Genomic DNA, 14,537 nt, shown 5'->3' on the forward strand with positions numbered 1-14,537 from the left:
AAGACCTCTTAATCATGGGAATGATCCACTCAGTTCCGCGATCGGAACAGGGACAAGGATTTTACTCAAATCTATTTGTGGTTCCCAAAAAAGAGGGAACCTTCAGACCAATCTTGGACTTAAAGATCTTAAACAAATTCCTAAGGGTACCATCGTTCAAGATGCAAACCATTCGAACCATCCTACCCATGATCCAAGAGGGTCAATATATGACCACAGTGGACTTAAAGGATGCTTACCTTCACATACCGATTCACAAAGATCATTATCGGTACCTAAGGTTTGCCTTTCTAGACAGGCATTACCAGTTTGTGGCTCTTCCCTTCGGGTTAGCCACGGCCCCGAGAATTTTTACGAAGGTTCTGGGCTCACTTCTGGCGGTACTAAGACCACGAGGCATAGTGGTGGCTCCGTACCTAGACGACATTCTGATACAAGCGTCAAGTTTTCAGAGTGCAAAGTCTCATACGGAGATGGTTCTTGCATTTCTGAGGTCGCATGGGTGGAAAGTGAACGTGGAAAAGAGTTCTCTGTTACCTCTCACAAGGGTTCCTTTTCTAGGGACTCTTATAGATTCTGTAGAGATGAAGATTTACCTGACGGAGTCCAGGTTATCAAAGATTCTCAATGCTTGCCGTGTCCTTCATTCCATTCCAAGCCCATCAGTAGTTCAGTGCATGGAGGTAATCGGCTTAATGGTCGCGGCAATGGACATAGTGCCATTTGCGCGCCTGCATCTCAGACCGCTGCAACTATGCATGCTCAGTCAATGGAACGGGGATTACTCAGATCTGTCCCCTTTGCTAAATCTGGACCAGGAGACCAGAGATTCTCTTCTCTGGTGGTTGTCACCGGTTCATCTGTCCAAAGGAATGTCCTTTCGCAGACCAGATTGGACGATTGTAACAACGGATGCCAGCCTTCTAGGCTGGGGAGCAGTCTGGAATTCCCTGAAGGCTCAGGGTTCGTGGACTCAGGAGGAGAAACTCCTTCCAATAAACATTCTGGAATTAAGAGCAATATTCAATGCTCTTCTAGCTTGGGCTCAGTTAGCAAGACTGAGGTTCATCAGATTTCAGTCGGACAATATCACGACTGTGGCTTACATCAATCATCAAGGGGGAACCAGGAGTTCCCTAGCGATGTTGGAAGTCTCGAAGATAATTCGCTGGGCAGAGTCTCACTCTTGTCACCTGTCAGCGATTTACATCCCAGGCGTAGATAACTGGGAGGCGGATTTCCTAAGTCGCCAGACTTTTCATCCGGGAGAGTGGGAACTTCACCCGGAGGTATTTGCTCAACTGATTCGTCGTTGGGGCAAACCGGATCTGGATCTCATGGCATCTCGCCAGAACGCGAAGCTTCCTTGTTACGGATCCAGGTCCAGGGACCCGGGAGCGGTGCTGGTAGATGCATTAGCAGCACCTTGGGTTTTCAACATAGCTTATGTGTTTCCACCATTTCTGTTGCTACCTTGACTGATTGCCAGGATCAAACAGGAGAGGGCATCGGTAATTCTGATAGCGCCTGCGTGGCCACGCAGGACCTGGTATGCAGACCTAGTGGACATGTCGTCCTGTCCACCATGGTCTCTTCCTCTGAGGCAGGACCTTCTAATTCAGGGTCCTTTCAACCATCCAAACCTAATTTCTCTGAGGCTGACTGCCTGGAAATTGAACGCTTGATTCTATCTAAGCGGGGGTTTTCGGATTCGGTTATTGATACATTAATACAGGCTCGGAAACCTGTGACCAGAAAAATTTACCATAAGATATGGCGTAAATATTTATATTGGTGCGAATCCAAGAGTTACTCATGAAGTAAGGTTAGGATTCCTAGGATATTGGCTTTTCTACAAGAGGGTTTAGAAAAAGGTTTGTCCGCTAGTTTGCTAAAGGGACAGATTTCAGCTCTGTCTATCCTTTTACACAAACGTCTGGCAGAGAATCCAGACGTCCAGGCCTTTTGTCAGGCTTTGGCTAGAATTAAGCCTGTGTTTAAAGCTGTTGCTCCTCCGTGGAGCTTAAACTTGGTTCTTAAAGTTCTTCAGGGTGTTCCGTTTGAACCCCTTCATTCCATTGATATTAAGCTTTTATCTTGGAAAGTTTTGTTTTTGATGGCTATTTCCTCGGCTCGAAGAGTCTCTGAGTTATCTGCCTTACATTGTGATTCTCCTTATCTGATCTTTCATTCAGACAAGGTAGTACTGCGTACTAAACCTGGGTTTTTACCTAAGGTTGTTTCTAACAGGAATATCAATCAAGAGATTGTTGTTCCATCATTATGTCCTAATCCTTCTTCAAAGAAGGAACGTCTTTTGCATAATCTGGACGTGGTCCGTGCTCTGAAGTTCTACTTACAGGCAACTAAAGATTTTAGACAAACTTATTCTCTGTTTGTCCTTTACTCTGGACAGAGGAGAGGTCAAAAGGTTTCGGCTACCTCTCTCTCTTTTTGGCTTCGTAGCATAATACGTTTAGCCTATGAGACTGCTGGACAGCAGCCTCCTGAAAGAATTACAGCTCATTCCACTAGAGCTGTGGCTTCCACCTGGGCCTTTAAGAATGAGGCCTCTGTTGAACAGATTTGCAAGGCTGCAACTTGGTCTTCACTTCATACTTTTTCCAAATTTTACAAATTTGAAACTTTCGCTTCTTCGGAGGCTGTTTTTGGGAGAAAGGTTCTACAGGCAGTGGTTCCTTCTGTTTAATGTTCCTGCCTTGTCCCTCCCTTCATCCGTGTACTTAGCTTTGGTATGGGTATCCCATAAGTAATGGATGACCCGTGGACTGAACACACTTAACAAGAGAAAACATAATTTATGCTTACCTGATAAATTTATTTCTCTTGTAGTGTGTTCAGTTCACGGCCCGCCCTGTCTTTTTTTAAGGCAGGTTCTAAATTTTAAAATTATAACTCCAGTCGCCACTGCACCTACCTTATAGTTTCTCCTTTCTCGTCTTGTTTCGGTCGAATGACTGGATATGACATGTGAGGGGAGGAGCTATATAGCAGCTCTGCTTGGGTGATCCTCTTGCAACTTCCTGTTGGGAAGGAGAATATATCCCATAAGTAATGGATGACCCGTGGACTGAACACACTACAAGAGAAATAAATTTATCAGGTAAGCATAAATTATGTTTTTAGTACTGGCAGACTCTGCCAGTACTAAAGATTGCGGGGACAATTGTGGGGTGGGGGAGGGAAGGGAGCTGTTTGGGAGGGATCAGGGGGTGGGATGTGTCAGGAGGGAGGCTGATCTCTACACTAAAGCTAAAATTAACCCTGCAAGCGCCCTACAAACTACCTAATTAACCCCTTCACTGCTAGCCATAATACACGTGTGATGCGCAGCAGCATTTAGCGACTTTCTAATTACCAAAAAGCAACGCCAAAGTCATATATGTCTGCTATTTCTGAACAAAGGGGATCCCAGAGAAGCATTTACAACCATTTGTGCCATAATTGCTGTTTGTAAATAATTTCAGTGAGAAACCTAAAATTGTGAAAAATTTAACATTTTTTTTAATTTGATCGCATTTGGCGGTGAAATGGTGGCATGAAATATACCAAAATGGGCCTAGATCAATACTTGGGGTTGTCTACTACACAACACTTAAGCTAAAATTAACCCTAGAAGCTCCCTACATGCTTCCTAATTAACCCCTTCACTGCTGGGCATAATACACGTGTTGTGCACAGTGGCATTTAGCAGCCTTCTAATTACCAAAAAGCAAAGCCAAAGCCATATAAGTCTGCTATTTCTGAACAAAGGGGATCCCAGAGAAGCATTTACAACCATTTATGCTATAATTGCATAAGTTGTTTGTAAATAATTTCAGTGAGAAACCTAAAGTTCGTGAAAACATTTGTGAAAAAGTGAACAATTTTTTTTATTTGATCGCATTTGGCGGTGAAATGGTGGTATGAAATATACCAAAATGGGCCTAGATCAATACTTTGGGATGTCTTCTAAAAATAAATATATACATGTCAAGGGATATTCAGGGATTCCTGAAAGATATCAGTGTTCTAATGTAACTATCGCTAATTTTGAAAAAAAGTGGTTTGGAAATAGCAAAGTGCTACTTGTATTTATTGCCCTATAACTTGCAAAAAGAACGTGTAAACATTGGGTATTTTTAAACTCAGGACAAAATTTAGAAACTATTTAGCATGTTTTTTTTTTTTTTGGTGGTTGTAGATGTGTAACAGATTTTGGGGGTCAAAGTTAAAAAAAAGTGTGTTTTTTTTTCCATTTTTTCCTCATATTTTATATATTTTTTTATAGTAAATTATAAGATATGATGAAAATAATGGTATCTTTAGAAAGTCCATTTAATGGCGAGAAAAACGGTATATAATATGTGTGGGTACAGTAAATGAGTAAGAGGAAAATTACAGCTAAACACAAACACCGCAAAAATGTAAAAATAGCCTTGGTCCCAAACGGACAGAAAATGGAAAAGTGCTGTGTTCATTAAAGGGTTAATTTATGGTTTAAAGCAAACAATGTTATAAAATTACTTCACAATAAGAGAGAGAGAGAGATGCACTCTCACAAACCTGTTTCCTTGACCAGGGGGCTGAGTGCAATTTCAAATATAAACGGAAGAAAGCAGCACTCACTGGGCTTGACAGCAAAAGATGTCCTTTATTCAAGTGACGTTTCTGGGCATACACCCCTTCATCAGACCACAGTGGTCACTTGAATAAAGGACATCTTTTGCTGTCAAGCCCAATGAGTGCTGTTTTCTTTTGTGTTATATATCTATATCTCACCCTATTATTCATTTTACAGTATTTTCGCTAGTGTTCATATGTCCTTACACAACTTTCACATAACTGATAAGTATATGCTTTAACAAATCAGTACTATTTATAAGAGAATAGGAGACAAAGGAACATTACACATGCTCTGGGTACTAGCTATGAATCTCTGAGATTTAGTCATATATTTTCAGTCCTGCACTGATGTAGCATTAAAGTGAAACTTTGATGAATGAAAGTCCGTTTTTTAAAAATACTATTAAAAACAGGGACACTTTCATTTATCAAAGTTTACAAAGCAGCCGTTTTGATTAAAAACTTACCTCTCTTCTTTGCACAGCCAGAGCAGCTTCCCCCACCCGGAGATCCTCTCTTCACATGTAATCAATGACTAATCCACCTTCCTCCAATCATGGCTTTCCCTGCCGTGATTGGAGGAAGCTGGATTAGTCATTGATGACGTGTGAAGAGAGGATCTCCGGGTGGGGGAAGCTGCTTTGGCTGTGAAAAAAACAAAGGTAAGTTTTTAATCAAAATTGCTTCTTTGTAAACTTTGATAAATGAAAGTGTCCCTGTTTTTAATAGTATTTAAAAAAAACGGACTTTCATTCATCAAAGTTTACCTTCACTTTAACAGAGTCTTTAATAAATAGAGATTGGGGTTTTCTTCAGTAGATTTCTCTGAGTTGTCGGTGACACCGAGAGGAAAACTCCAGTTAAGCCTAAATGTAAAGCATATAGTCGCCAGGGACTTGTATTAACAAAGGGGGTGGATCCCGGGGAAGTCTGGCATTTTGAAATGCAATAAACATGATTGCGTTGGCAGATGTTCATTTGTAAATACTGACAGCAGAACATCACCCAGATATGCAGATCCAATCATCACATTTTTAATGCTGAGATACATTTTGAATTTTTTTTTTTTGGAGGGGGAATAATCGTGAATCTTCTCACCCCATCATACATTTACTATTTTAAGTCAGTGAAGCAGCCTGTACCATATAAAGAAATTTCACTCACCCTTCCCTAAACAAATGTCACAAATGACGATGCACTGTCACCAACTTCCAGCAGCTGCCAGGGTGCTGTAGGAAAAATGTTGTAAGTTATATGTATATAGCTGCATTTGCAAATAGTCATGAGGCCTTTGTTTTGTTGGAGGGTAACATATATGGCTGTAAGGGAGGGACACCGGTAAGAAGAGTCCTTGATGCGGTACATATTTGCTATAAGTATTCATTTCATGCTTTTAATCTGGCCGAGTGCTGATTATTTTGTGCTGTACTTGACATATATATATATATATATATATATATATATATACATATACAGTGGATATAAAAAGTCTACACACCCCTGTTAGAATGTCAGGTTTCTGTGATGTAAAAAAATTAGACAAAGATAAATCATTTCAGAACTTTTTCCACCTTTAATGTGACCTATAAACTGTAAACTCAATTGAAAAACAAACTGAAATCTTTAAGGTGGCGGGAAGTAAACAAAAAAAAACTAAGATAATGTGGTTGCATAAGTGTGCACACCCTCTTATAACTGGGGATGTAGCTGTGTTCAGAATTAAGCAATCACATTCAAAACCATGTTAAATAAGAGTCATCACACACCTGCCTCTGATTAACCCTGAATAAAGTTCAGCTGTTCTAGTAGGTATTTCCTGACATTTTCTTAGTCGCGTCCTACACAAAAGCCATGGTCCGCAGAGAGCTTCCAAAGCATCAGAGGGATCTCATTGTTAAAAGGTATCAGTCAGGAGAAAGGTACAAAAGAATTTCCAAGGCATTAGATATACCATGGAACACAGTGAAAACAGTCATCATCAAGTGGAGAACATATGGTGCAACAGTGACATTACCAAGAACTGGATGTCCCTCCAAAATTGATGCAAAGACGAGAAGAAAACTGGTCTGGGAGGCTACCAAGAGGCCTACAGCAACATTAAAGGAGCTGCAGGAATATCTGGCAAGTACTGGCTGTGTGGTACATGTGACAACAATCTCCCGTATACTTCATATGTTTGGGTTTTGGGGTAGACGGCAAGACGGAAGCCTTTTCTTACGAAGAAAAACATCAAAGCCCAGCTTAATTTAGCAAAAACACATCTGAAGTGTCCCAAAGGCATGTGAGAAAAGGTGTTATGGTCTGATGAAACCAAGGTTGAATTTTTTGGCAATAATTCCAAAAGATATGTTTGGCGAAAAAACAACACTGCACATCACCAAAAGAACACCATACCCACAGTGAAGCATGGTGGTGGCAGCATCATGCTTTGGGGCTGTTTTTCTTCAGCTAGAACTGGGGCCTTTTTCAAGGTAGAGGGAATTATGAACAGTTCCAAATACCAGTCAATATTGGCACAAAACCTTTAGGCTTCTGCTAGAAAGTTGAACATGAAGAGGAACTTCATCTTTCAGCATGACAATGACCCAAAGCATACATCCAAATCAACAAAGGAATGGCTTCACCAGAAGAAGATTAAAGTTTTGGAATGGCCCATCCAGAGCCCAGACCTGAATCCAATCGAAAATCTGTGGGGTGATCTGAAGAGGGCTGTGAACAGGAGATGCCCTCATAATCTGACAGATTTGGAGTCTTTTTGCAAAGAAGAGTGGGAAAATCTTGCCAAGTCAAGATGCGCCATGCTAATAGACTCATACCCCAAAAGACTGAGTGCTGTAATAAAATCAAAAGTTGCAACCATATTATTTTATTTTTACTTCCCTTCACTTAAAAGATTTCAATTTGTTTTTCAATTGAGTTGCATAGTTTATAGGTCACATTAAAGGTGGAAAAAGTTATGAAATGATTTAGCTTTGTCTCATTTTTTTACATCACAGAAACCTGCCATTTTAACAGGGGTGTGTAGACTTTTTATATCCACAGTATATATATATGTGTGTGTGTGTGTGTGTTGTGTTTGTGTGTATATATATATATATATATCTATATATATGTATATCTGTATATCTGTATATATATATATATATCTGTATATCTATATATATATATATATATATATATATATATATATATATATATATATATGTATATATATATATATATGTGTGTGTGTGTGTGTGTGCAGGGTGAATTATTAAACAAAGCTGGGAAAGACAAGCGGTTAACCTCAAACAAGTCTGGTATTCTCTTGCAAGCACACAGCAGTGAAAGGCTCAGGACCACATCAAGGTCTCTTCCTCCCTGGGTGCCTTCAATCAAACACATTGAGATACAAACAAGGATGGCACAGGCCCTTTTGTAATTCCCCTAGATATATTCAAAACACAGAAATGGACTGCACTCTCAAACCGGACTGGGTACAAATCCCATGACCCTGCAAAACTCACAGCTTTGGGTACTCACCAGCACTCGGACATCTGTCCAGCTTTCAGTGACTTGGGTAGTTGAACCCATAAAAACCTAGGTGCATACTCATATGGAAGATTAAAAAACAGAAATATAAACACAATACATAGGTCTGACACTCTCTTGCAAGCACACAGCTAGATTAAAAGCAAAATGGAATAGTTAGTTATTTTAGCCAAATGGTAATAAGGCTTGGCTACCTATTTGGAGCAATTTTCTTGGTGTTAGGGTCTTGTTTGGCTTTTTATACAGTGAATTTGAGCACATTCTGTTTGTCTGCTAAAACGTCAAATTTGTTTGCTACAATACATTTTGTTACCTATTTTTGCATATCAAACCTTTACTAACAAAATAACTTTAACATGCTTTTAAAAATGTATAGATACAGATAGAAGATACAACTTTAAACAACCATCTAATTTACTTCTATTATCTGATTTGCTTCATTCTGTCTGTTTCCTTTTTTGAAAAGCAAACACCTAGGAGTTGAGACATAGCTACTGATTGGTGGCTGCACATATGTCTCTTGTCATTGGCTTAATAATTATGCTCAGCTAGCTCCCAGTAGTGCATTTTTGCCCTTTCAATAAAGTATATAAACTCCAGCACCTGGGAAAAGTTCAGTAAGGTGTGCCAGCTATTGGGGTTAAGCATCTCCAGCAAAGAAAATAGCAGCACCACCTACCCCTTAGAGAATGTTGTTTGTCTGGCTGAATAAATAACTTCTCTAAGGGGTTGGTGCTGCTGCCCCTTCAATAAAGGATACTAAGAGAATGAAAACAAAATTGATATTAGAAGTAAAAGTTGCTTACAAATCTACACGGTATCTGAATCATAAAACACAAATTTAGTGTTTTATGTCCCTAAGTTTATATAAGATGCTATTTCCTTTATGTCCTCTTAAAGGGATAGTATAGTCAAAATTAAACTTTTATGATTCAGATAGAGGATGCAATTTTCTAATTTACTCCTATTATCAATTTTTCTTTGTTCTCTTGATATCTTTATTTTAAAAAGCTGGAATGTAAGCTAAGAAGCCAGCCCATTTTTGGTTCAGCTTCTGGATAGCGCTTGCTGATTAGTGTCTAAATGTAGCCATCCAATCAGCAAGCGCTATCCATGTGCGGAGCCAAAAATGGGCTTTCTCCTAGACTTACTTTTCAGCTTTTTTAAAATAAAGATACCAAGAGAACAAAGAAAAATTGATTATAGGAGTAAATTAGAAAGTTGCTTAAAATTGCATGCTCTGTCTGAATCATGGACGATTATTTTTGACTAGACTATCCCTTTAAGCAAATGTTTTTAAAAGTGCATCAAGTGCAACATTATGGGTTAGTTCCCAAGCTTACATTCCTGATTTTAAAAATAAAGATACCAAGAGAACGAAGAAAATAATATATAATAATGATAATAGGAGTAAATTAGAAATATGCTTAAAGGGACATTAAACACTAAATACATGCTAGATAGAATGATGCATTCAAAGAAAAGATTAGTCCATGACTAACATGTAGATGTATTTTTTAAAGTTTCATTAGTTGTTTAAAAAGTGACCAAATAAGTGTAAAGTTTTAGTGTCTATAAAACACTGGGAGCTGCCATGTTGTAACTTGTGTTACCTTCTCTGCTGTGGCCAATTAGGGACAGTTATAAATAGGTCACTGGAGTGTACAGCCAATGGCTGTGTGGAATATAACAGTGTTCTGCACTTCCATTTCTAACAGGAACTGAAAAGCTCACAATTTCAGAATGGAATTACAGGCAAAGAGGACAAAATAAATAATGAAAGTATATTGCAGACTTCTTTTTATATATGTGATTTATCATTTTAAATTACCATCTCAAAGTGTGTAATGTCCCTTTAAAATTGCTGCTCTATCTGAATCATTAAAAAATAATAATTTGGTTTCATATCCTTTTAACCCCTTAATGACCACAATGTACCCTGTATGTCACTGGTCGTCAAGGGTTTTTTTCCGGGCATAATAGCACAAGTCTAGCAAGAACACGCTATTAATGCCCTCCCTCCAGCAGGCTTTGTGGAATAGAGCAGTCTCAACGCTGGTGGCAAGACCGCGCTATAAAACAATCAAGTCCCAAAAAAAGGCCAGTGACATACAGGGTACGTCGCTGGTCCTTAAGGGGTTAAACTCTTGATGTACTAAACAGCAATGCAGCCATTGTTGATTCCTAGGTTTTAACATAAACCTCTGATCAAGGATAAAATTCTTAGACTGCCGATATAATCACATTTTACCTAATAAGTTTCTCAGTATCTGCAGAGAACACAATTGAATTGAAACACTTTTCAGACATTTATTTTTTATGCTGATATATTGCAAGACAATGATACATTGCTCTTCGTGTTACACTTTATTTGTATCATTATAAAATCTATAGTGAATTTGGTTTCCCTTTATAATGGCTGGTATGTACTATATAGTGTTATTACAGTTTAATGAAAGAATGAATATAAAGCTGTGAAGTAAGAACATTTGTATGTAAAGTTGTTTATACTTTATCTTTAGATTACACATCCTGCCGGCTGCATGTCACAGTTTATTAAGTTTTTTGGGGAGCAGATATTCGTCCTCTGGAAGTTTGCTCTGCTCAGGAAACGCATCCTCATATTTTCACCCCCTCCCGTCGGTGTTGTATGCTATCGAGGTGAGAGGCGCTCTAAGATCACTAATGCTGGTTATTGTATCGGTGTTGTATACTATCGAGATCACTAATGCTTGTTATTGTATCAGAGTTGTATGCTATTGAGGTGAGAGGTGCTGTAAGATCACTAATGCTTGTTATTGTATCGGTGTTGTATGCTATCGAGGTGAGAGATGCTATAAGATCACTAATGCTTGTTATTGTATCGGTGTTGTATGCTATCGAGGTGAGAGGTGCTCTAAGATCACTAATGCTTGTTAATGTATCAGTGTTGTATGCTATCGAGGTGAGAGGTGCTCTAAGATCACTAATGCTTGTTATTGTATCGGTCTTGTATGCTATCGAGGTGGGAGGCGCTGTAAGATCACTAATGCTTGTTATTGTATCGGTGTTGTATGCTATCGAGGTTAGAGGTGCTCTAAGATCACTAATGCTTGTTATTGTATTGGTGTTGTATGCTATCTAGGTGAGAGGCGCTGTAAGATCACTAATGCTGGTTATTGTATCGGTGTTGTATGCTATCGAGGTGAGAGATGCTCTAAGATCACTAATGCTTGTTATTGTATCAGTGTTGTATGCTATCGAGGTGAGAGATGCTGTAAGATCACTAATGCTTGTTATTGTATCGGTGTTGTATGCTATCGAGGTGAGAGGTGCCGTAAGATCACTAATGCTTGTTATTGTATCGGTGTTGTATGCTATCGAGGTGAGAGATGCTCTAAGATCACTAATGCTTGTTATTGTATCAGTGTTGTATGCTATCGAGGTGAGAGATGCTGTAAGATCACTAATGCTTGTTATTGTATCGGTGTTGTATGCTATCGAGGTGAGAGGTGCTGTAAGATCACTAATGCTTGTTATTGTATCAGAGTTGTATGCTATCGAGGTGAGAGGTGCTGTAAGATCACTAATGCTTGTTATTGTATCGGTCTTGTATGCTATCGAGGTGAGAGGTGCTGTAAGATCACTAATGCTTGTTATTGTATCGGTGTTGTATGCTATCGAGGTGAGAGCTGCTGTAAGATCACTAATGCTTGTTATTGTATCGGTGTTGTATGCTATCGAGGTGAGAGGTGCTCTAAGATCACTAATGCTTGTTATTGTATCGGTGTTGTATGCTATTGAGGTGAGAGGTGCTCTAAGATCACTAATGCTTGTTAATGTATCAGTGTTGTATGCTATCGAGGTGAGAGGTGCTGTAAGATCACTAATGCTTGTTATTGTATCGGTGTTGTATGCTATCGAGGTGAGAGGTGCTGTAAGATCACTAATGCTTGTTATTGTATTGGTGTTGTATGCTATCGAGGTGAGAGGTGCTCTAAGATCACTAATGCTTGTTAATGTATCAGTGTTGTATGCTATCGAGGTGAGAGGTACTGTAAGATCACTAATGCTTGTTATTGTATCGGTGTTGTATGCTATCGAGGTGAGAGGTGCTCTAAGATCACTAATGCTTGTTATTGTATCGGTGTTGTATGCTATCGAGGTGAGAGGTGCTGTAAGATCACTAATGCTTGTTATTGTATCGGTGTTGTATGCTATCGAGGTGAGAGATGCTCTAAGATCACTAATGCTTGTTATTGTATCGGTGTTGTATGCTATCGAGGTGAGAGATGCTCTAAGATCACTAATGCTTGTTACTGTATCGGTGTTGTATGCTATCGAGGTGAGAGGCGCTCTAAGATCACTAATGCTTGTTACTGTATCGGTGTTGTATGCTATCGAGGTGAGAGGTGCTCTAAGATCACTAATGCTTGTTATTGTATCGGTCTTGTATGCTATCGAGGTGAGAGATGCTGTAAGATCACTAATGCTTGTTATTGTATCAGTGTTGTATGCTATCGAGGTGAGAGGTGCTGTAAGATCACTAATGCTTGTTATTGTATCGGTGTTGTATGCTATCGAGGTGAGAGATGCTATAAGATCACTAATGCTTGTTATTGTATCGGTGTTGTATGCTATCGAGGTGAGAGGTGCTCTAAGATCACTAATGCTTGTTATTGTATCGGTGTTGTATGCTATCGAGGTGAGAGGTGCTCTAAGATCACTAATGCTTGTTATTGTATCGGTGTTGTATGCTATCGAGGTGAGAGATGCTATAAGATCACTAATGCTTGTTATTGTATCGGTGTTGTATGCTATCGAGGTGAGAGGTGCTCTAAGATCACTAATGCTTGTTATTGTATCGGTGTTGTATGCTATCGAGGTGAGAGGTGCTCTAAGATCACTAATGCTTGTTATTGTATCGGTGTTGTATGCTATCGAGGTGAGAGATGCTCTAAGATCACTAATGCTTGTTATTGTATCGGTGTTGTATGCTATCGAGGTGAGAGGTGCTGTAAGATCACTAATGCTTGTTATTGTATCGGTGTTGTATGCTATCGAGGTGAGAGGTGCTCTAAGATCACTAATGCTTGTTATTGTATCGGTGTTGTATGCTATCGAGGTGAGAGGTGCTGTAAGATCACTAATGCTTGTTATTGTATCGGTGTTGTATGCTATCGAGGTGAGAGGTGCTCTAAGATCACTAATGCTTGTTATTGTATCGGTGTTGTATGCTATCGAGGTGAGAGGTGCTCTAAGATCACTAATGCTTGTTGTTGTATGCTATCGAGGTGAGAGGTGCTGTAAGATCACTAATGCTTGTTATTGTATCGGTGTTGTATGCTATCGAGGTGAGAGATGCTATAAGATCACTAATGCTTGTTATTGTATTGGTGTTGTATGCTATCGAGGTGAGAGATGCTCTAAGATCACTAATGCTTGTTATTGTATCAGTGTTGTATGCTATCGAGGTGAGAGATGCTGTAAGATCACTAATGCTTGTTATTGTATCGGTGTTGCATGCTATCGAGGTGAGAGATGCTATAAGATCACTAATGCTTGTTATTGTATCGGTGTATGCTATCGAGGTGAGAGGTGCTCTAAGATCACTAATGCTTGTTAATGTATCAGTGTTGTATGCTATCGAGGTGAGAGGTGCTGTAAGATCACTAATGCTTGTTATTGTATCGGTGTTGTATGCTATCGAGGTGAGAGCTGCTGTAAGATCACTAATGCTTGTTATTGTATTGGTGTTGTATGCTATCGAGGTGAGAGGTGCTGTAAGATCACTAATGCTTGTTATTGTATCGGTGTTGTATGCTATCGAGGTGAGAGGTGCTGTAAGATCACTAATGCTTGTTATTGTATCGGTGTTGTATGCTATCGAGGTGAGAGGCGCTCTAAGATCACTAATGCTTGTTATTGTATCAGTGTTGTATGCTATCGAGGTGAGAGGTGCTCTAAGATCACTAATGCTTGTTATTGTATCAGTGTTGTATGCTATCGAGGTGAGAGCTGCTGTAAGATCACTAATGCTTGTTATTGTATCAGAGTTGTATGCTATCGAGGTGAGAGCTGCTGTAAGATCACTAATGCTTGTTATTGTATCAGTGTTGTATGCTATTGAGGTGAGAGGCGCTCTAAGATCACTAATGCTTGTTATTGTATCGGTGTTGTATGCTATCGAGGTGAGAGGTGCTGTAAGATCACTAATGCTTGTTATTGTATCGGTGTTGTATGCTATCGAGGTGAGAGCTGCTGTAAGATCACTAATGCTTGTTATTGTATCGGTGTTGTATGCTATCGAGGTGAGAGATGCTCTAAGATCACTAATGCTTGTTATTGTATCAGTGTTGTATGCTATCGAGGTGAGAGGTGCTCTAAGATCACTAATGCTT

At 39.4% G+C, this 14,537-nt stretch overlaps 1 protein-coding gene across 2 annotated transcripts in view; it reads left to right on the plus strand.

Moving 5' to 3' along the window:
• The window catches only part of DENND11 (DENN domain containing 11), a 159,786-nt gene that overhangs the window by 44,460 nt on the left and 100,789 nt on the right, over positions 1–14,537 (plus strand). For both annotated transcript variants that reach the window (XM_053718996.1, XM_053718995.1), the window contains exon 5: positions 10,680–10,818. In XM_053718996.1, the coding sequence (XP_053574971.1) occupies positions 10,680–10,818 (139 nt within the window). The remainder of the gene's footprint in view (positions 1–10,679; positions 10,819–14,537) is intronic.

The sequence above is a fragment of the Bombina bombina genome, chromosome 6 (assembly GCF_027579735.1).
Source record: "Bombina bombina isolate aBomBom1 chromosome 6, aBomBom1.pri, whole genome shotgun sequence".
NCBI lineage: Eukaryota > Metazoa > Chordata > Amphibia > Anura > Bombinatoridae > Bombina > Bombina bombina.